Source organism: Falco peregrinus, chromosome 5, assembly GCF_023634155.1.
Source record: "Falco peregrinus isolate bFalPer1 chromosome 5, bFalPer1.pri, whole genome shotgun sequence".
NCBI lineage: Eukaryota > Metazoa > Chordata > Aves > Falconiformes > Falconidae > Falco > Falco peregrinus.
The window spans coordinates 23,656,413-23,680,853 of NC_073725.1; the positions used below are offsets into that span (position 1 = coordinate 23,656,413).

General features: G+C 38.6%; 1 protein-coding gene across 1 annotated transcript in view; it reads left to right on the forward strand.

Moving 5' to 3' along the window:
* The window catches only part of POU6F2 (POU class 6 homeobox 2), a 253,430-nt gene that overhangs the window by 64,405 nt on the left and 164,584 nt on the right, over nucleotides 1-24,441 (forward strand). The window contains exons 2-3 of the mRNA XM_013298398.3: nucleotides 7,675-7,766; nucleotides 8,729-8,957. Of these exons, the coding sequence (XP_013153852.1) occupies nucleotides 7,675-7,766; nucleotides 8,729-8,957 (321 nt within the window). The remainder of the gene's footprint in view (nucleotides 1-7,674; nucleotides 7,767-8,728; nucleotides 8,958-24,441) is intronic.

Here is a 24,441-nt window from a genome sequence, read left to right on the forward strand (position 1 = left end):
ACCCAGAAGCCTGAATTACGATGCACCAGAGGCTGGCCACATGTATTGCCTGGCTTTCCGCAGCCTATAGTGCCAGCAGCCAAGCCTATGATCCATAAATTGCGCAAGGTTCCCCGGGTAAAGGGCAAAATATGTCATTGTAAGAGATTATAATAGTCTACCTTATTTTGGGGAGGGTACATCAGTCAGATGAGGTGGGTGAGTGTCAGGAAGTTGGGCTTTTGGTGAAAAGCTTGCCCTCTGCCCTGTTAGGAATAAAAATGCACACATAGATCGACACTGTAAAAATCATAAAAAAATCTTAGTTAGCTATAAAGATAGCAAACTGTAGCAGTTGTTCCAAAATAGATATTCTTTAACGTGCTCACTCTTTGGCATTTAGTAAGCTTTCAGGGATGGAAAGAAAGGAAAGTTTAATTTAGAGAAGCCTCCTGCCCTTCTTAGCTAGGGATCAGCTGCCCAACATGAAATAATAATGCATTCAACTGTCCATCTTCTGGTAAGTAACCTTTATCATCATTGCATTCACCAGCACTAACAGCAAACAGTGAGTATGAAATGTATGAATTCAGGGAAAACTGATAGGGTCTTTGTGACCTTAATGTGATTATATTTGTGCTAATGCATACAGTATAAAAGAAACTAGAACTCTCAATATGAAGGGTCCAATTCATAAAAAATGTATGCACCATTAGCAAGGGAATTTTATGCACTGTACTTAGGGGGTGAAGAAAAGTAGAATGAGCCTATTTTGAATAAAGAACGTACTTCTGCAATTATATTCCTTCACCTTTTCAGCAGTAGCAATGCTTTTTTTCTCACGTAAATTATCTAAAGTGGAGGAATATTCATATAGGCACCAACAAGAAAAAAATTCACTTGAGGAAAAGAGAAAGAAGAGGATTAAGACAACGAAAGAGAAGCAAAAATGAAGATGAGAAACAAGAAAATTTAAGGCAGCTGGGAAGGCTGGTTTTTTGCGTAATCTGTGATTTTTGTCCCTTGGTATGGTAGGGTTTTTGTTTGGTGGTAAATATAGCTGGTGGTTGCCCAGGAGAAGTTCTTTGTGGTATGAATCACTTTAATAGCATGATTTTCATTATAAATAGTCATAGAGTTTTAATGTTATCAGTCCTGATACAGAAAGATGCAGGTGCGTAAATACAAGCCGAGCTCTGTGCATATGGGTAATGAGGACAGTGATTTCAGCTACTTTATGTGTCTTGTGGGAGAAGATCCTTAGGAGAAAATACCCCCAGGGACCAGGAAGAGGTGAGATTTTGTGCTCTGCCGGCAGAATGATTTTGAGCTTTGCAGTGATTTTGGTAATTTTGCAGTTGCAACTATGTGGCAGTTTCAGGTAAGTATAAAACTGTGTGTTCTACTTACTGAAGTGCTGAATGATATAGTTAGTAAAGCAATCTGCTGTATTCGTTCTGCTGTCTAATGCAATCCATTTTCCATGCAAGACTTCTAGCTTTTCTGTACAGGATATTGCATTGACATATATGATAATGTGGTAGATCATTATGGCATTTCCTTATCACACCACAAACTTGTTCAAAGGTAAACCGAAAGGTTTTTGTACATAGGGTAGGGGAACATTAAGAGTGTGAGCTATGTAAGCTGAGACAACCTGACATTGTGGGACATCAGCACAGTACTTGTATGTTGTACTAAAATGATTGAACAGTACAATAGTATTGACATCGCAACGTCGTTAGGTTTCAGAGTTAGCAGGTGCTGTGGTAATTCTGCCCTCACCCAGATTTCTACTTGTTTGATTTTCTTAGTGAGGCTGAAATCACGGCCTAACAATAAAAGCTTAGAATCTGAACCAGAGGTCAGCAGGAAAACGTGAATTGCTTAAGGATCTGTGGGATAACCTGATACTTTGAGAAGTTTTATACAATCCAGATGAGTGAATTGTATGCCACAACTTGGTCATGGACTGCAAGAAGACAACCATCTGACTACTTAAACTAAATATGAGAAGTCCAAGCTTAAAATCATACCTTTCAGTGGGTGATTCATTACTGTAATTTAATTTCTGAGCTTGATTTTCTTAGCTCAGGTAATAGGAACATCTCTAATAACCATAAGATAATACCGATGTAAAACCGATTCAGCATAAGATCTTGATTTTTTTTCTTCTGCAAGTATTATAAAACTTTGATGTGTTTGTGAAATTCTGTGTAGCAATCTGATTACTAAGGTTTTAAGGTGAGGTGATTTGGAAGGGCTTCCTACCTACATCTGAGGCAGCAGGGAAATGAAAACAGCGAAATTAAAAACCACAATATGGTTCTTTGTGGAAGAATGAGGATTGTTTGGAGGGAATGTTACATTTTTTCATTATCAGCTGCATCTTTTTCTTTCAGCTATTAAAATTTGTTCAGCAAGATTGCTCCTGGTATAATTGCTGACAATTAAGGGCTCATTTAATGAAGAGCTGTGTTACTTTAATCAGAAATGATGGACTTTCGCACACCATACCTGATAATTTGAATATTATCAGTTGATCTATTTAATGCCTTTAAAAAAGTTATCTTTTTTTCTCCTGATAATGTCTCATGATCTAAATGCAGCTATGTTACATGCTCAGACTGTGAGTTTATTAGTTTTGAAAATGTAAGACTTCTCACAGGCAGTATTTTCACTTTAATGATTTCATTCTTAAAGCTGTATCTTTAATGTGAGTTGACTCAATGAGTAGTAAAAAAAATACTCTTGATTTCTTATTGTTACAGTTACTGAGAGATAAATGCAAGTAATTTATTATCACATTGTGGAACTGTATTTAAGGATTTTAATATGAAGTATTGCTTGAAATGCTGTGTTCTTTTATTAATGTTGATTCATTTAAAATATTTGCTTAAATGTGTATCTCAGAAGGTTTTATATATTCTTTTGATTAGTGAAAATCTAGTATTGTTAAATTTGATCTTGTATGTTTTTCAAAGCATTGAGTCCTAGAGAGGTGGCCCAGCATCTCCCTGGTTCTGATATATGTGAGAAATATTGAATTCCTTCCTGAAGACAATGAGGAAGTTACTTATTTCCAGATCATCTGCTGAGAGTTGACTTACGCTGTGGTTTGAACCCTGGCTTTGAGTGAGCTTTGGTGCATTTTGAGAGGAGACGCTGCTGCGCACCGTGCCTTCGAGCAGGCACAAGCTCATCTCTGCAGATGAACCAGGAGGTCCAGGACAGAGCGGGATGTATGTGTTTAAGGCACTTGATCATATATCCCGTAATGCTCTTCAGTATAGTGGCATTTGCCAGTCAGCTGCAGCTTCCCTGCAAGCATCAGGCATCACATGACACCAGGGCTGCTGGGACAGGCAGTGCATCCAAGTGCAGGGTGCTGGGCGCATGTACAGGTTCACCTTGTCAGAGCTACTGATAGCCCTGGAGTAGCCAAGGAGTCACAAAGCAGTTTTGCATTTTGACCCGTTCTTTCCTGAAGAGTGTAAATACAGCTGGGGAGGTGTTGGTGCCTAAACGGTGCTGATTTGAGACTCTGGATCCGAGTCGCTCTGTCCATTAGATGCTCATTTGTAAAGCAGGGATTAGAGCATTCCCCCCTTCATGGGGTGCTCGGAGATACAGACATTTAGAACTGAATTGCCTGTTGTGTTGCTGAAGATGTGTAAGAAACAAAAAGGAAGCAAACTGTAGAAAGCCTGTTTATAACTAGTGCATTTACAGTTGTAATTTTGTGTGAGACTCAGAGACCTTGGGGATGTGGAATTTCTTTTTCCTTCTGATGTTTCTCTTGTGGTTTTCTCATTTTTGAAACAGATATTGTTCAACAAGATTTTTTACTTAGTTTTGGGGATTTCATTTTTTTATATTTTTTGGTAAGGGGAGAAAAAGGTTGCCTTTGTTTTACTTAGCTTTATTTTAAATAATATTTTATTTTAAGAGGGTTATTTTACAATGTTTACAGTGCACTTCAATTTTTTATTGTGTCATGCCCTTCCAGCCCCTTGGCAGGATGAGAGGTGAGTGTATGTATTATATAATTTATAATTAATTTATCATGAATCACATATGATGAATACTGCTTATTAAATATAAAAGCCTTGTCTGCGGTCCTGCCTGTACCATGGCAGTAGCACTTGGGTCTGTTCATACGGTACCACTGAGCGAACTCGTCTGCTTAGGCTGCGATGGCAGTGCTCAGTTAGAAGTGAAGTCTTAGCTCCCTGCCTAGGCAAATGGTGTTAAGAAGAATTATTTCTCTTTCCAGAGTAGGTGCCCCGTTACTACCTTCCCCCTACCCCTTGTGCACCAGTAATCAGAGGTATTATGAGAATAAAATCTCTCCAGTCATAGCTGAGAACGGAGAAGGTGCTACTGGTAGCTCCCCAGCTCCATAGGGATTGCTATGAATCCTGGTTCCTTGCCGCCATACCCCTCGCGGATAGAAATCTGAGCAGCGCTGGAGGATAGCCTAACAGGAGGTAATGGCCTGGATCTGGACAAGTGGAAAAATCCAAGCCAAATTTTGACAGACCATTTATTATTAGTGAGGACTGGAATTTGGACAGGGGAATAATTTACCTGCAGAGGTCATGCCAGCATCTGGAACTAATGAAATCCCAAATAAAGGCAGTAAAACAGAGGGGGAAAAACAGTGTGGGGGGTTGTGCACTGCCAGTTTAGGGTAATGGTCTTAATGAAGGTATTTTTCCAAATTAGTAGCAATGCGTCTGTGAATCAGAAATAGTAGCTGTGACACAGAGTTCTCCCAGCTCCTCAGATCCTTTGAAACCAGAGGAATCCACCCGGTCAACATTATGAGACAGAAGAGGTAAAGTAGCCTTCCACCAGTGTTTTTTGCTCTGCTTTGCTTTCCTGGGAGCTTTGACCTGTGCGTCTCAGCAAAGATAGTGTACAGCCAGGAACAAATGCGGTCACCGTGTGTGATGCAACAGAACTTAACCCTGAAATCCTCGCTTCACTGTGTTTACTGCCAGCCCAGCAGGAAGATTTTCCTGTGCCTTTTGAAAAAAATCTTGACTCTTGAGCAGCTTTTAGGGTGGGTAGATTAGAAGGGGCATGAGAGGAAATGTGAGAATTTCGCTCTGAGAATATGGCATGCATAATTTGATATAGGGTGCCATGTAAGACCACATTCATGCACATGAAAGTGTATGCTGTTTTGCTGAAATGCCTGCATCATAAGGAAAGTGAGCTAGAAGCAGCAGAGTGTTCGAGCACTGAAATAAAAAGATACATCATCTGCGATGAGTGACCATATGAAAGGAATGTAACCCTCAGTGATTCCAATTAGTGCAATGCAAAAGGAAAGGAGTGTAATTAATTTTGGCTTTATGGTCCTATATAAACCAGTATAACCCAGTTGTACTATACGCAGCTTGTGAGATGAAATACTGCAAAATCCTTAGGGTACAGATAAGAGAAAACAGTGGTTCTCAGGATAGCCGCACCATGGAAAAAAAAATGCTAAAGCACAGGCATTGTTCTTCAGAACTTCTTACTTATTTTCTGAGAGCTCAGGCTGTAGTAAATGCAATAAAACGGACTTCTACTGAATATTTCACTCTAGTTATGTTCTCCCAGAGCATTCATAGGACAATTTAATGACAGGACAGATTATCAGGAGCTTGTTTTAATATTAATTAAATCATACACAAAGACAAAATTCTCAGCCTTTAAAATTACATAAACAAAATTGACTTATAAGATTTGATCTTAATGGGGAGTGATGTATTCATTGGTATTGAGCCTTTGATCTAATATCGCTTTATACATACAGCTGTGATGAGAAGATTAAAAAAACCCCACAACAATATGTGGAAATTACCAAAGGTAAAATTGTGTTTAGTAACATAACACTTTATTTTGTATAGGAGGAACCCATACTGAAGAAAACCTCTCTTTGGTCTTAGGCATAGCAGCAGCACTGGGATTGTAATGCATTTAAAAGAAACAGTTTTCGCTGAATCTCCCATATCTAGTTACATTTCTTTCTTTTCAAGTAACTTGGATGAGTAAATTGCACATAAAAAATTTAGTGACTGTGTCTCTTTTTGCATGTTATTAGGCCACTGTTGGAGTCCTCACCAATTATAGTAGGTCAGCTTGTTCTCATTATTAAATGACAGTGGTCATTAAAATGCCAAACATATTTTTATAGAATTCACTTTATAAAATGTCAGCAAGTCTGTATATTTTTATTAGTTTCAAATCAGATATTTCGATAGACTGTAAGTATTCCCAAAGCAACGTCCGTTTCTGACTTTTTGAGACCACATGAAAATATTACAAATTAATCAGATTTCCAGATTTCTGCATAAAACCTCTGCAAATTTATTGTTTAGTCCTATTCTAAAATACTGTTATGATTGACACCTTGCTGTAGAGATAGAAGTCAATTGAATAATATGTAGCAGTCAATTTTATTTGTACCTTAATATGCTGAAGGGTGTTTTTTTTTCTTCACATTTCCATTATTTATAAGTCTGTCCCCTTGGAGAATATATAGAAGAATTTGTTTTAAATGAGCTGATAATACCCTCTTTAAAATTTATAAGTATGACAGAATCATATCCTTTTTCCTTACTGCGCCAGGGTGTGCCAATAAACTGGTTCTGAATTATCTTGCACTTGCTATTCATAGGACAAACATTGGAAAAGAACATCTTGTTAAGGTTTACTTAGAATTTCAACCACTTATCAGAAAAAACTAACAGAACAGGAACTATTGTACCAACCGGGAAACTGACACCATTACTAGAGTTTTCTTTTTAAGAAACCACAGTAGTCTTGCAGCTACTTTTGATACCTGCTGTCATTCCTTCAGCTTCCAAGGTAAATGTGGGCCTGATCACCAAAAAACTTTCTGAATCAATGCAAGTCCTTCAGCCAGAGGAAGCGGAGGATTGGGACGTAGTTTTGAAAACATTTTGGTACTTTCTTGCAACTGATAGGACATTTCTCTTTCTCTTTTTCCTTTCCAAATCTGTATTACAGACTTCAGCAAAATCCAGTAGGGCTGGACTGTGTTCTGGGCTTAGCAAGTCATTAGTACCCAGCATATAGTTCAATTGTTGGATCTCAACATCTCAATAAATGCTGGAAATCTTTGGTTTCACGGAATTTTGTTCATCTCCCGCCACATGCAATTTAGAAAAGAAGCTGTCCTTTGGAAGCATACCTGTTCTCAGTTTTTGTAGTGCCTTTTTATTGCACACAGTACAACCTTTGCTGCCTCACTAACTGACAAAAGAAAATACTTTATTAAGCTACAAAGTAGATGTGACCTGATTGTTTTTCAGATAATTTCTGCTTTCAGAAATTAGAATGGCTGATGCTCACCTAAGCGTAAAAAATGCAGTTCCCACACACGCGGAGTGCTCATGTACTGTATGTAAATTGATGTATAATGCAACCCACATTAGCTGGGTTGATGATATCTTCAGTTTCACTGCTGTCAGATTTTTGTAGCTCCTTGAATGAGTTGGCTGGTCTGAATGAATTTCAGCATAATTTATGCAGCTGATAAGTGATTTGAGTGCTTGAGTTATTGATAAAGCACTTTAACATATCATTTTCAGCTTGATGTAATGTGGCATCAAAGTAGAAGGTAATGTGGCAGTCCCCAGGCTTGATATTAAAGTCAATCTGCTCCTTGGATTTCAGAGGCCAGAGGAAACACAGTGCTGCCTGACACGAGCCCAGCAGACCAGCACCAACCTGGTCAGTCCCATCCTGCATTTCCTGTTGGGCCTCAGGTCAGTATCTTTCCTTTCAACTAATCGAGATGTGCAATGTGATGAAAAGTAAATAACTGCAGTTGGTCATCTTGGATCTGTGTAATATAGAGAACATGATTGTTTGGCTGCATTTAGTGTTACAAAAAGGGGCCGTGTATGTATCACGTATGCTTTAAAAGTTACTTGTTTGGAAAGATTAGCTTTTTGTATGGTTTTCTAACATAAAACCTAAGCAGTTTTGCATATTTAGGAGGTTTAATTATTTTAATTTCTTATATAAGTTATTTTTTAAATACATGTAATAATTTAACATTTAAAAGTTCGTGCAATTTTAATGCAACCTTATTGGCTCTGGCAGTTCTGCCTGTCACACACAGCTCCTGTGTCAGTAAAGGCATTTAATTATCCTTTAAGCCAGGTATTTATTTTCTTTAGAGCAAAATGCAGGCATAATAGTATGACACTGTAAACATTTTAAAAGATTTCCCATATCACTTCACGATTTTATCCAAGTTCAGCTGTACTCTAGGAGGTTACTCAATGTTCTTCCACTTTCCAGTACAGTCTTGGTCCACAGAGTTTCTGGTAATTGTTACTGTAGTGTTTTCTGCTTTTACTGATCAGTATACAACTGGGGAAATTTGGGAAATGTTAGTATTTAGGTACTTCTGTGCTGACTTGAGTTAGGCCTTCTTGTGTTCATAAATTATCTTTGGTGCATGTGTAATGAATTTTCCAGTCTAGATGGTACTGGATTGCTACCAGGCTATGTGATTGTAAGGCTTACATCTTCAGCCTGTCAAGTTTGTCAAAACTTTTTGTGTTGGTGAAAATATGTGCTTTAAGATATTGGAAGCAGTGCTGTGCTGTGCTGTCTGTAATGGAACATGAAAGGTTTCCAAGCCAGAAGAGTTGTATGTAAGTGTGTAACACCGAGCTATGCACAGTAAAATAGGTTTGCTGTTTGTGTTTTGTTACAGCCCTTACTGACAGCCCAACAATTAGCCTCAGCAGTAGCGGGGGTGATGCCAGGAGGCACTCCAGCCCTGAATCAGCCGATCCTTATTCCTTTCAACATGGCTGGGCAGCTGGGGGGCCAACAAGGACTCGTCCTAACTCTACCTACAGCAAATCTCACCAACATCCAAGGGCTGGTAGCAGCAGCTGCAGCAGGAGGCATCATGACTTTGCCATTGCAAAATCTACAAGGTAAGTCATGTTTGTAATTTTTACAGTAGGTTCTTTTGCCTGTTTGTTTCACTTTCTCTCTTTTAAACTGAGTGATCTCTTTTTTTCCAATGAAATGTTGCTCTTGATGCATATTGAAAGTCAGTACTTGGATTGTTTTTTAATACTTGAGAGATACTTAAGGGATATTTGCATTGTTATCAGAACAGATTTGAGTTTGGGTCTTAGATTCTATGGGTCAGTAATGCAAAGTACTTGAATGATTCATTAGCCTTTTCTGTCATCAGTGATCAATGTTCCCTACTCACAGTTCACTTTAAAACTTGAAACGGCAGCATGAAGACAAATACTCTGTTTCACCACTGAGGGTAGCTGAAAGAGTAGGGGCAACTAAGAGTTTTCTCAGCTGTCATCAGTGCCTCAAATATTCGTTCTCATTCTTGCTGTGGGAGGTCTGCTTTATCAGTAAGGTTCTGCCATCCTCATCCAAGCTGTTGAGGGAGTTATATGACTCCAAAGTCAACAGCAAAAAGTTAATCTCTGTGTGTATCCTGCCCGTTGTCTGAGCTGTACCATGTTCGCAACAGTTCTACCCTAAGTTACCTGCTGCATTCTCCTTGGAATCTAAAATCAGACTGAAAAACAGTTCTCTAACATCACTGTTCTTCCCTAGTAGTCTCTGCTGTTCAATTAATGTGTCTAACACTGTTAGCAGCAGTACTCAATCCAAACACATATAATATAAAATACAGATATATTTATTTACTGTTCATAATTATGTTGCTTGCTTCTCAGAAAGCAGTTGCTGCTCAACAGAACTGAACCAAGTATAGCAAGGTAAGTATTAGCCAATATTTTACAATAGAATTGTACAGCTTTCATGGAAGAGGATGGCAAGAAAGTATTGTCCGGTGTGAAAGTGATAAAGATGTGAGCAACAAGTATCAAAATAAAGCTTTAGCCCTTTTGATATATTTATTTTATTTCTTGCTGATGTAAATGCTAGGAAGAGTTCTTTTCAGACAGTATGGTAATTTTTTCTTAAATGAGTGCTCTGCATTACGGTGCCCTAAGTACTTTCTAGTTATTAAACTCTGGTGGCTGCTGATTAGCAGATGACTTGTTTGAAGCACGATATCCTACAGGCTGTGAAACAGAGAGAAGGAAGAGACAGCTTGTGTTGAACAAACTCCCGTACAAACCGCATGCATAGTACTCTCACCTGTTGGGGCAGCTACTTGCCTTTACCTTGTGCATGTTTTAAAGTTTAATGTCAACAGACCTCTCTTATCATAGTTGTAAATGGTTTTCACTTTAATGTTTAAAATAATGTCTCTCTCATACCATTAAGCTGCACCGAAGAACCTGTCATTCATAAATCATAGATGAACAGGACACACTAATGCACAAATTTTGCTTGTTTAAAATTTGAGAGTGCATGTAAAGTAGGGAACTGGAGATTAAAAAAATAATGTGGGAACAGGAGTGGGTAAAAGCAGATATAACAAAGTGAAGGAGAAGTGGCTTTTTAGCGTAGGTGGATGATGAAATCTTAATGAAGAAACAGGCATTATAAAAATGTATCCTTCCACTCTGGAGTGCCCCAGGTTATAGTTGCTGGGTATGTAGTATTATAAATAAACATAAGCTCGTGCAGTTCTTACGTTGTTTATTCACCCAGTATTGCAAAGCTGGAGGGTAGGGATTAAGCCAGGCAACCTTTGCTCTTTAGTTTAGCCATGGGTGTCTAATTGCTAGCTAAAAGGTGTAACTCTGCTGCCAAATAAATTTTGCAAGCAATGACCTTACCAGATGAAAAGGTTTCCTCTGTAATCTTTACAGATAGATAGAAGCATGGGATCAAATCGGGACTTGCTGGAGCATCAGGTACAGCTCTGTCTATGGATGCAATCCCATCTTCCATAAAGTAGCTAAATGGAACAGCACCCATGAATTCACCTAGTTGCGTTGCTGTTTGTCATCTTCTCTACTCTTCCCTCCCAACCCTCTAAGCAAGTCCCACTGCACTCATTTGGAAGTGAGACTGATACACAAGGAAATGAAGTAACTTGGTCAAGAGAACCCTGAAACACAGTTGTAAGTTTCTGTTGCTTCCTGTGTAGCCCACTACCTTATGCATGTGTGAATGAAGGTAGGAGTCAGCTGAGAGTGCTGAGACCGTCTTTAGCTGTGTGGTATCATCAGTGATTGACTTCTGGTCCCTGGTTTTTGTGACTATTTGAAAGATAATCATAGAATATGTGTTCTGTTTTGTAGCCAGCGCTTTTACAGGTATACTCATAGAAGCCTATGCTTTAACCCCGTTTTGGTAATTCCTGCCTTTTGGGTGAAATCAGACCATATTCATAATTTCCATCTGTCTTAAACCTCACTGTGGCACAATCGACTTAGTTGACTGGGGGAAATGTTTTCATGCTGTTTTCTAACCTGTCTTATTACTTCTCTTGTCATGCATGCTGTCCCTGAATTTCAGTGCAGTCAAGCACAGATGGCCACAGCTCCTGTGAGCTGGGTCTTCTGTCATCTTTTTCTTCTCTCATCAGTAAACTTCTAAACCTCTTCATCACAAACTACCCCAGCTAGGTAACTCAAAAGACACCCTGAAGACTTTTTGAATAACGTATGAATTCAGAAAAGTTGTGATCTAACAGAGTACTTCAATCAGACTAAATGCCGATCAAGGAAGTAATACCACTTCATTTTGTTTGATCCACATGCATGTTTAAGTGATTTTATTCTCGGGAACTTTCAGGTCTGGTCCGGGGTGAAGTAAGATAATGTTTTTTTCCCAAATGTGTTTATTTTACATTGTTCAGTTGCTATATGGTCCTGATCCAGCACTGAGTCAACAGGAATTTTGTTGCTGTAAGTAAAAAGAGATTTAGGCTAAGCCTCTTTCAGAACTACTTCTCTTGATACATACTTGATTATTTTCTGTTCATTACGCTGTCATTTGCCATACACAGTGTAATACGAGATCCGTTCCCTGAGCAAATAAGTCAAATGGTGTGAACAGAAAGAAGGAAGGTGAATGTGTAAATTCTTGCTGTGAAACTTAAAAAAACATGTTTTCCCTGGCTTCTATTAAGAAAATTTCATATGCATGAGGAATATGCAAAGAATACAATTTAACTGAGATGCCAGAGGGTTGGTGGCAGAATAGAGCCATCTGCTTTAGAGTAAATGGAAATCCCTGAACATAACACAGATTCACCTATGGAATTCTGGCTTTCCACCAACAGTTCTTTGAAGAAAACAATAAAATCAACAAACATAACTTTTCACTGTAATCCTTTAAAAGCACTGAAGATAAAAATTTAAAAACCATCCAAGAAAGCTGTTGTCCCAAGGAATTTACACACCTGTTTTCCAATCAGCATTTCTTAGAATTAGAGCTGGAACACAGCTATCCTTTCCTAATCACCAAAAATTTTGGAGGTGTCACAGTAGCAATGGTGAGGTTGTGAGAAGAGGTGAGGCAGGTACCCTACAAGACAACATGTTGCCTGCCTGCTGCTTTTAGTCCATTGCTTCTTGGTCTGTCCTTATTGACTTAATGCAGAAAACACCCTGCCAGCTTTCCTCTTATTGTCCAAATGGGAGTTCATCAATATTGAACTTTCTGTCTTCAGGAAACTTTTCTTTGGGCTGAACAGTTTCAATTTCTGCATCTCCTTTGCCAGGTTTTTTGGGGAGTGTGTTCTTTTTTTTTAATTTTAGTTATCCTTTTCAAGAGCCTCCCCAAGGGACTAGTGTTTGCTTAATCTCAGAGTATTCAGTAGTGCCTGGGAGCTGATATTAATGGAAAGACATTCTTTCCTCAAGCCCGTCTGATTTTTAAATCTCAGTGTAATATTTATGTATATCTGAATAGAAAGATACCTGTTGGGGGGGCTGAGTTTGTTCTGTCTTGTTTTCAACATGAAATCAACAGGGTTAAAATTATATTCAGAAATCACTGAATAATGGGAAGGTATTCCAGTGCTGAGGAGTTGCTAAAGGCTGTCCCCTCACTTTGTTCACTTTCCATGACAGCCAAAGCAGTTTTAGCTAAGAAGTTAATGCATTTTAGCTATCCTTTTAGTATACCATACGTGTTTGAAATAAGAAGAAACTAGCACGGTGTTGCCTGCCAGCTCGCTGCGGGCCACTCGTGCACTGTGGATAAGAATTTGGGAGTCTCTCTGCAAAGGTTTGGCCCAAATATATTGCATTGCATAGCAATGGCACAACAGTATTTTAGATACATCCACCGATACAGAGCTTGAATGACATTCGAATCTTGAAAGAAATCAACAAGTTGGAGATTCTAGCCTCATGGCACTGAAACTTTGTGTATTTTATTTCCACTACATACTATACTGTTCCTAAAGTGGATGTCAATAATTTATTTCCAAGTCAGAGTTTCGCAGTCTTGAGTTCTGAAAGAAATGAGAACAAACTATCTCCCCAAATCATTAGTGAAAGGCTTCAGTGCTGAAAGGAAACCTAGCATGGCTGAAAATGTGAAATCATTAAATTACATTATTTAAACAGCAGCAGGTCATATTTTAGCTGCAATACAATGGAAGGGGAAATGTATTAAACATTTTGAGAGCAGGAGACAGCCATTAAAATGCATTGATATGGGTAACAATAGACATAGATGATGGTAAAACAAAAATTTAAAAGGCCTTTTTTTGCTTGACATTAGTCAAAACGAGTGTTTGGTGAAGACAGTGGTAACAAAAAGGAAAAAAAGGCATTGTTTACATTTATTAGATCTCGTTTCATCTGAACATAGATTTGTATCATTAATTGTGCAACAGATAAAGTAAACATGCTCTGCCTCCGTTCCTCCGTGTACACACACCTTAAAAATAAAAAACACCCAGAAATCAGAGAAAGATGAAAAACAAAAAAGAGACAGAAAAGAAGTAAACTACAAACCTCAATTGCTTACTGATCTAGAGTCCCAATTCCAGTTTTTTAGAACATTTTCCCCTTTTAACTAACATGATGCAGTCCCTATTCATTTGTATTCCCCTTCAAGTAACATGAAATAGCTTTCAGAGTCTACAGAAAGGCAGTGTTTCACTTATGTATTTTAATGAGCACCAATGTCAGTAATAATCAAAATGATGTTTCACTTAGAGGAATAGTTTATTCCCAGGTACTTCTGCAGTGTACTAACACAACCAGAACAAGAGTGACAAGAACCAAGAAAAGGAGCTGCACTCAACTAGCAATTTCTGTGAAGCCCTCAAACGCATAATGCAGTCACTGTGAAGAGCTCACTTAAACAAAGGGGTTAGCCACCCCCTAAGACTAACCTCCCTACCTGCGTACATGGGAAGAAATAGCATGAATTTGTGCTTCCTTAAGCACATTGTGGCATGCACAGCATGCCTATGGATTAGCAACCACTACAGCAGGTTTCCTCAGGCTAACAGCTGCATGCCATCCAAAGCGTGTTGTAGGGAAGCTGAAGTAGTAGGCAGGGATCCCTAATGATGGGTAGAAGGCTTTGTGTCTCCGTCTGGTGTCCCAGGAAATGTACTGTTTGGGAGACATAACATATGCTTTTGGAAGAAAGGGCGAAACCTGGTTTTCTGAAGGTAGTGCAGAACGAACCTCACTGGGCTGGTTTTTTGTTTGGTTGGTTTTGTGTGGTTGGTTTTCCCCCACCATCCTAGGCTTCTCCTGTGGGAATGCTATGGCCTCATGTTAATTGCTCATCTTACTCAGTGGCAAATTGCTGCCTTCACAGAGGGAATGTGAAAGGTTCAGGGCTTTATTAGTTACTAGTTGTTTATTGATCACTCCCAGTGTGTTAGCTATTTGTTGTTTGGATTTTCTGCCCCACAAGTTAAAGGCCTACCAAAAGAGGCATTAAAATGCAGTAGTCCTCATGCTTGTGTGCTCGGTTGTTGCCTTCCACCCAAAATAGACCTCTGACATGCCTACTTTTTCGCTGCTGATGGTTATGGAACAACATCAGTGGGGAGTAATGATGTGATGTAAATCAAATTAATTCTGAAATCAAAGTGTTCACACCTACTTAAACTTTGCAGGCCAAGTTTTGGCAGTGTCTGAGTTTCCATACTTGTAGCCAAGAAGCAGATGGGAAATGCAGAAGTAGTCTGCACCTCCCCAAAGTTTCCACCAAAATCCTGTTGGTTAACTACCCTCTAGCAGACGTGACCACTAGGCTAGGAGCTGTGGCGTGACTGGTGTGCAAGACCTGGGCGTTTCTGGGAATGTACCCCTTTATTAAGCTCTGACTCAGACTGGTACTGCTCCTGGCAGGAATGCTTTACATGCAGGATTATAAATGAAGTTTCTGTCAACCAGAACATGGATGCATTTTAATGCTGCTTTTAAAGTATATCTTTGCACCTGTTTCCAGGAGCCTTTAATCTTCTTCTTGAATTTAGACCGTGACAATTTAAATTAATGTAGAGAAAACTCATTCCAATAATGTGAAGCACTTAACTTACTGTAATCTTACAAAAGCCAAGAAATTTCAAATGCAAGTGAAAATCCTAACTAGTGTTTGTCATTCTGTTCCTCACCTCCGCATTGTAGTGTGCATGCTTCATGCACTGGTAGATTACATGCAAATAGGTAGGTACATCTAGATCACATGCACATAGAAGGGTACGTCTATATGATGTATGCATATATGACTCATACACTGATCCAAGACTCTTTACTGCAATAGAGTGAGTTGTAGAAGGATTACCAGGATGGATTTGCAGCCTTCAGTCTTAATTTCCTTGCTTTAGTGGATTTAAGTCAGACATTTATAGTCTTTGTGGTTTAATTTCCTTTGTTTTTCCATGGTGTTTGTATTAATAAAATCCCTATGATTCATGTTTTAAAAACTCCCTGGATACAAAATTGTGTTCTTGATAGACCAGTGAGATTCTAATCAAGCACATATTTATTTAGGGACTCATAAAAACAACAAAGACACTATTGACCATCTGGGTTTATGGTCATTTTTAATGGTGTGAGTTTTGAATGCATGGAACATACAAGCCTACTACCTGGGAGCTAATTTTTTAAAATTAAATCTCTTTAAAGTCTGTGTGGTTCTGTGCCACAGAACCATACACCTCCTTTTTTTTTTTTTTATGGAGATGTCTTTTTTTTTTTTTTTTTCTTAATTATCTTGGAAAGTTCTGAAGGTGTGTTATTACTCTCTTATTAAAATAGTTACAGATTGTGCATCTTGAAACATTTACAGCATCTTTCTTTTTTCCTGTTGTTTTTTGAGAAAAAAATTGTGTCTGCCACTGAGATTGCTCTAGAAATGGGAACAGGACCTGTCTGGTGACATCAGGAATGATGAAAGTGAAACTTCCTTGAGTTTTTTCATCCCCAGACCACTATACAATTTTATGTCCTTTGGGTAGAAATCTGTGCTCATGGAGATCTTCAGGCCTCGCTCTCATTTTGTCGCTGATCCCTGAAGCTGCTTTCATTCCTTGAACGTTTTGTCTTTACAAGCCTATTGCTCTGACACATGTAGCAGAGAGCGCAGACGTGAGACCTGTGTTCGGCTCTGTGCTCCGCCCCAGGTGTCCCGTATGATGGCAGGCAATCCATGCAGGTTTTCTGCAACTCTCTTCCTACCTGTGAATGAATGTGCAGATAGTGAGCGCTGTGCTTTCCTACAGAGTGGCTCAAATCACTGTTGTTAGATGCCTTGAGTTCCTCAGACACAGCTAGATCTTTGCTAAATGTCCTAAATTCTGAAGTCTTGCTCTGGTTCATAGACCTTTTTGAGTAGCTGCGGTAATACGGTGAATTTTCCTTGTTTGGGACCTACAGTGACCTTCTGTAGCCCATAAAAACACTGGAAGTTTCCACCAAGATTAGTAATATCCAACACAATATGGGTTCTTAAACTGTTGCCTGCTATAGTTTTTTTTTCCCCCTTATTTATTTTAACAGTAATATTGCTTTTAAACTTAATCTGCTGTAGATCTGACATATCTTACAGACTTTTCTTTCACTTAATTGTGCTTGGTTATGATAAATTATGCAATATTAAAAATAAATCTTCAGCACAAAGGCAAGTTTCTCATTTCACTTCCATGATTAATTCCATTGAAGTCAACGCTGATGCTTTGGATTTATATAATCGGATCCTTGAATATCTTTGACTTTCTGTTTCTCAGATCCCATTTCAGCCTCTTGTCCCTTTCCTCATCCAGCACTGTTTCTGTCCATCCTTTACATTTCAGCTTGGTTATTCACAACGCAAATGTTCCTAAATGTGTTTTTTACTCTGTAGCTGATTTCCCGTTATATCAGCAGTAATAAATGAAGAAGAGGTAAACATCTGGAGGTGATAAACCTGTTGTAATTTTCCCACTATATTGGGCTTCTGTATTTTAGAAGATGCAGTTGTAACAGGACATGAATCCTGTCTAAAAAACAAGAAAAAGATAGTAGTACATTTTCAGAAAATTCATTTATTGGCAATCTGAAAGTTGTTTCTTTCTTGTCTATTTTTAAAAGGATAAAACCTCTCAAGAATAAACTTTTACACCTTCTCTGAAAAGTGTAAGTCTAGCAATCTAACAGAGCAATCGCTTTCAGATTTTCTCTTCAAGATTTTAGCTTTTCCTTTCCCAAATCAATGCTTGTGAACTGTAAAGGAAGACCGTGTTCCCCTCCCAGCACTATAGCATCTTTAAAAAATATTCGGTCCCAGCTTCCTCCCCCACCCCCTGTTCATTTTACTGGTAACAAAATCGTTCTTTAAATCTTTGGTTTGCTCTGCTTTAGCAGGAGTGGTAGTTCAAAGTTATGTCTTATGAAATTACATTTATCTAATATGAGCACCTTGGCCAGTTGCAACCAAAATTAAAAACATATACTATTTGTTCCATTTGTCAGAAGAAAATCATTGGCTGCAAGTATAAGGCTTATCAAGTGTATCTTTATGCATTTATGTTCCCATGAGTGCCATTATTTTAAAATTTCTTAGTGGTATTTATATATATTCAACGTTTGACATCAGATAATTTGAGTTTGCTATGTTTGTGAGATAACTCACAAGGGAGAAAGTTGTATTAAATAAATAATAGAGATAAATTTTATACTTCCATATATTTCAAAGCTAATGCAGCTAACTTGCAGTGGAATGGTAACATGAAGACACAGTGCTATAATATGATTGATTTGTTTTGACAGCAGCCAAATAATTGAGAGTGAAAGGTGTCAGCACAGATGAAATATTGTATAAGCCACATTCAGAAGGCAACCCCAGCAGCAATAGCAACTGGAGTTTTATTTCCTTTGATATCGCACTGTTACTCACTTCCAGTTTATTATAAAACCATGAAAGGTACGCAACTTTCCATATGACGGAGGCTTTTATGGAGGGGATAGAAACAGAAGTTTGTCAGGTACTTGAACAATAGATACTGACAATGGGATTTATGATGGATACACTATACAAGGGTAAATTATCTTAATCTTTCCCCCTGGTTTTCTCTCTTCTTTTAATCCCTTTTTACAGGCTACTGCTTATCTGGCATCTTACCTCTAGCTTGGAGGGTAAGTGATTCCCTCCAGAGCAACCATCAGTGTCAGTCTATGGATTGCCTGGCAGGGGATTGATGCAAAAGCAGTGTTGCTATTACCCTCCCCAGCAGTGAGACTTGTTTTTAGTTCACCTCTTCTGCACAGCAAACTATACCCATTCTGACTAACTGAGACAGGGTGAGGCTTGGGTATTTGCATTATGGCATCCTACCGCACTGCAAGGAATAGAAAGAACTATAGAATCTTTTGAGCCTAGGAGACTGTCAGTGTGCAAGTAAACTAGTATAGAAGGTAGCCAAATAGACCAGCTGAAATAATACCTGAAAGTAAAAATATTTGAGGAGCTGTTGGCCCTCCTTTAAAGCAACCTGAAAAAGAGACTAGAGTGTGCCTGTAAAAACACAAACTATAACGCTTCCTTTATCCTGAAGCCTCATTGACTTCAGTGGGAGCAGGACTCCAAGGTACAGTTTGAATTGAACTGTATGTCCTGCCATTCATTTCAGAAATGCTCCATTAAGAAAACACAAGTCGATGTGAATGACAAGGGTTCTCAGTAATGAGCTTTTGCTCATGCAAAAAAAACCAAACAATGACAACCATCATGTTAACAAGATCAGGAACCCTTGTGGCTTTGTAATGTAACATCTAATCTATATCTATACCTATACCTATACAAATATAATTATATCTTACTTGGAGAAAAGTAAATAACAGAATGGGATGAGATTTCCAATACAGAACAATTTATACACAGTCACATTCCACTTGCATTCTCTTTGTCTCCTGATGTGATCATTTCATAAATAGCATGGTGGAGATTAGACACAAGGGCTAAGAAATCTAACTTACTGGTAGTAGTAAGGGGAACGTTTGTGGTATAGGAAGGGAGGAGGCAAGCCATTGTTCATAAAATAAATCTTACTGTATGGCAGGCTGCATCTACTGAAGTATTTTGGTTTACAGAATTAGAGCACACTTGAAATTAATCCATTTGTTCCCACTGTTTGCCTCAGGTTAGTTTCATGTGCACAGACCAGATTTCTTTTGGAGGAAGCTAAACCAGAAGCTCCACTCCAGGTGCATGCCAACTGCATCCCAGAGCCAGGTGTTGATATGAAGCCCCAAACCAACAGTTGGCCCAAACCCCATTATGGTTTCAAGACCCGCACATTCAGTGCAAGAAACCTGAGTATATACAGTCCAAAGTAAAAACCCTGGACTAGAAGTAGAGGGAAAGAGACTCAGAACCAACTGTCTCCATCTAGTGATCCTCTCATACTGCAGCAAATTACTTGCTAATGCTGACATAGTCTTAAACCTGTATTAGTGCTTCAGGAAGCAGTAATTTGTGATGGGTGTACATGCAATGAAAACAAATCCTCATTGCTGATGGTTCAGAGATACGTTCTTTATGTAGAGGCTTCTGTTAGAGCCCTGAGTGCCCAGGTTGCAGGTCTATATGGTTTACATAATAAATAACTCTCTGCCATCAGCACCTGCAGTTAAATTTAACTTGACAGCTCTAATTTTAGCCACCAGCAGCTGTAATGTTCTGTTTAGTAATTGTTGACAAAATGCTGAAAACTGAATGCCTAAATGTTCTGTGCATATAAATCTGTTGATAGGCATTGAGATGGGCATGTAGACATCTAAATCTGAAGTTCTGATTTATATTTGCTGGTGTGTGATTCATAGTGGAAACACAGGCTTCCCAACTTTTCTGTACAGATGTAAGTCTCTTCATTAAGAAGTAATCAGAATTACATGAAAACTTGTGTGTGTGTGTGAAAAGACTCTTAGGAGAGTGCATGATTTTCATAAGAAATATTTGCTTTCCTTTTCTTTCTAATATGCCTTCAGATATTTTCTTTTTCACAACCCAGCCTGTATCTATGAGCATGTGCATATACTTCTACTGCCCCTTTTAAACTTCAGCTAGCTCACTTATCCAGGAGCCTCTATCCAGCAGGCTGTGAAAATAGAAGCTCCTCCTGAGAAGAATTTCACATTATCATGCAAAGAGGTAGAGGATCTAGTTAATGGAAAGATGCTCAAGTATCTAGTGTTCTTCCTGGCCACGGCAATTTGGATTCCTCTTTGGTTGCTCACCTCTTGATCATTAAAGGCATTTGCCAACCCATTGCTGATGGAACAAAAAGCCACAAAAAGAAATATAAGTGGAAAAATAAAAACACGAATGAAGGTAAAACCCAAAAGGACATCCTTCTGGCCCTGAGCTGTCCAGGCAAATGGAAAAAAGAAGAAAAGTAAACTAGCCACCCAACTGAACCAACTCACAGGCATCTCCCACATTGAGTAGTTTTTTGAAAAAACTATTAAGAAATCTTCCTCCAAAAGAAATCTCAAAAATAGCCTTTCAGATTGGTCAGATAACCCAACCAGCTATTTCAGTATTTAGTTACAGTAGTGAACTTTAAAAGTCTTGCTAGATTACCAGACAGGTTGTCTTCAGTGGTAATCCCTACTCCAGAAAGTTTCCAGTGACTATTAATAGACTGTTTTGGAGACTTGGCTGTTGTGAATAGCTTTCTTCTTAGATGATGGGTTTTCTCTAAGCCAGGAAGCAAAGTAAACATTTTTCCCCACACCTCTTCATATCTGAAGTAATTCCACATCACTGTTACAAGTGGTCAGCTCTAAGCGGTGATTGTGATATGCCATCACAGAGCCAAATCTGGAGGCCCTCAGCTCTCGAGTTTAGTGAGGCAGATTCACATTAGATGTGATGCTTGAGGCCCCACTGACATTTGGGAGTTTGGGTTTTAAAAAACGCCATGCGAAGACCCTCAAGGTTTGGCTGACTATAACCTGCAAATGGTTTGGCAAGACCCTATTTACAGAGATGACTCGAGAGCCTTTCCCTTCCCCCATTTCACTGGTCAGCACTGACATACTGCATTATGAGAAAGAGCTGCACTTAATGCAGAACTACTTTCAATTGTCATGACCACTCAGCCTTATTTAAACTGACACCCTCTCCATCACCCCCAAGCTAGACTCCCAATGTCAGAGTGCTTCAAGAACTTGGGATTCAAAGCTGTACTGTCTTGCTAAGAGCTGTGATAGAGTGGTGCAAAACAGCACAGAAATGAACTTCAGAGATGGAAGGAAAATCCCAAAGGTAGAGGGAGACATGGTAAATATGGGTATGCCAGGTGAGCAGAGGAAAAGAGAGTGAAGGGAAGACTTGCATGTGGGTTCAGATCAGGAAAGAGACTTGGAGGATCCATGCTTCTGTCTTCCCTTGCACGTAGTCAGTTCAACTAGACTTCAGTGATCTGGGGTAATGCCATTAGAAAGGGTTACAATTCCTTCGTGTTCCAAGAGCAGATACAGCCCTTCCTTCTCCCACCACACCAGGTTGTTCTGTTGGAGTATTTGTCCTTCAGGGTTTGGTTTGAGGTTCTCAGGTGCCAATAACATGAAAAGTCTGAAATTAAACAGCATGGAAATTCCAGGTGTGAGGAAATGTAGTCTACCTACAAAAAGAGTTAAATGACCACATGATCACTCCTGCCTCTTGCTATTCAGTAAATGCCGATGCATATGTAAGCTTACGCATTTAAGTGGTCCTGTTTAATATGAAAAAAAGGGTCGTTTTAATGATCTGCTTACTAACGGGGAAACTAAGGCACAGAGTAGCAAAGTGACTGCCCTGTGTTTCTTAACAGGAGAATAGAAAAACCAGCCATAGAAACCATGTTTCCCAAGACCAGTCTGCCATATGTATGTTTACAAATTTGCAAGGGGGGAAGCACTATGTTTAAATTAATATAAGAAAAGAACATTTTAGAGAATACTCTTTCAAGATATTTTCTGGGCATTCCTATAACACATTTCTTATAGATTGTTGTAAAGGTTGAATCCTCCTTGTCTCATAGGCATATCCCATTGGTTTTAGGGTGGCTGCTTCTGTAAGTAAAGTTAACAATATTCAGTCATATATTTTAGCCCAAACAAAGATTCTGTTAGAATATGAGAAAAAAGAATGGTTCCAAGAAAGCACAGTCACTAGCTCAACTGTGAATGGTTTTTCTCCTTTTCTTCCTTTTCTGTCTTCTTTCCCCTAGAGAAGTACATGATTGCAGTAGGGGTTTGGGATTAAGTAATCATGTCTGCTTTCTGCAAATCTAAAGCAGTTTATATTTTTGCCTGAATTTTTGGTTTAGGAACAAATGTCATTATCATGAAAGACTTTTAGCTCTACATATGGTTACATTTCCAAAATGTACCTGCTTTTTAGAGGCAGAGGGAGGAGAGGAATACCACTACTTGGGTCTCATGCCAGACTTTAATGTAAAATTAATTCCTTTAAAAAGATTTTTAAAAAACCACAACATTTTTCTAATGTGCATTAAGAATGTTAGAGAGCTCACTGAAGCATATGCTTTGAGCTTTCAGGAGCAATCTGTAGTCAGGCATTTTAAATGAAAATTGATTTGTGATTTACATGGTCAGTGGAAAGAAAATTAACTTATGGAAGGTTGTAATGAAATATTAGACAAGTAAAAAAGTAGATGGTGATCTAGTGGAACTAAAAGTCCCATCTGGAAGAATTCTGTGACATTTTTACATTTATCTGTGTTCTGCATGAGTTGTAATGTTAGTGGTAATTTTATGGGACTGAACTGAAATGAAAAGGGTGTTATCACAGATTGCCTACAATATAGGATTGTGTTCAGTGGAGAGTCCTGTATCCTTTTCTCCATTTTCCTATAATATGAATCATTGCACTTTTTTCAGCTACTGTTGTTGAATTCATTCAGCCTTTTACTTGAGGTTATTAAAAAAGAACATCAAATGCTCACAAATACAATCTAGCAGCACATTTAAAAGCAACACTGCTGCTTCCACTTACTCCTGTGTAGTTGAGGCACTGTCCAGGAGACCCTTTAAAATATATGCTAAAATAGCATGTTACCACTCTGAAACACAGTTTAGCAACACAGTTTTAAAAATGTGTTCTCTTTTGATTTGTGACTCATCAATATAGTGAGAGTAAAGAAATAATGCTTCTGCAGAGAACGTAGTGCCATACTTCTGTTCCTCCATCCCTTTTGAATGCTGATATCCAGTGTATGACATCCCTGATTGCTCTTGCTGTCAGCTTCTTGGAGAACGAAGAAAGAGAAACATGTCAGAATAACATGATGCCATACTCCCTGCTCTCTTCTACTGCTCTTGTACTAGAAAATATTTCTCCTGTTTCAGTAATCCAGACTTTACCAGTATTGGAAAGAGGAACCCTTGTACTACCTTCTAACAGATAAACTTCCTCCTTCTGTAGTCTCCGTGTATGACAACTTCTGATTTATCATAGTTTACACACTTTGAAACGTGGGGCTCTGATTTGGCAGAAGGTTAATAGTCTTTGGAATCAGTAGGATCTGTTAAAGCATTTGGTGAAATTGGTCCCATCATGGATTTAAAATACCTCCAATTTTCAAAATCTAGAGAAAAATCTTCCTATCAAAGGCTTGCTTCCTTCTGTTATTAATTAGCTCTATGTCCTACCAAAGTCTTGTTGGTTATGGACATCTTACCTCCCTCTTCACAGGAGAGCTGTGTTAGATTCCTTAAGCAGGTAAAGCTAAATTTATGCTATTTCTAATTCTCTGTTCCTTTCGGAAATATATAGGTCTGATTTAAATGAATGACAAGATTCTAGTTTCTTTGAACTACACAGGGTTTCAATATGGCTCAGTACCATGCATGATCTGGACACTGCCAAGGAAACATATACTGTGGACATTAACCTCTTCTCGTTGTTAGTCTTTTCTAATGAAGACTTGAGTATCAGGTTTACGATTATACCATGTGCGTATCACCGTTAGCTGAAATAGTCTTAAACATCAAATTGTACAACTAATATATGCAACGTATTAGTTTGAACGAGTGCATTATTGAAGAATATAGT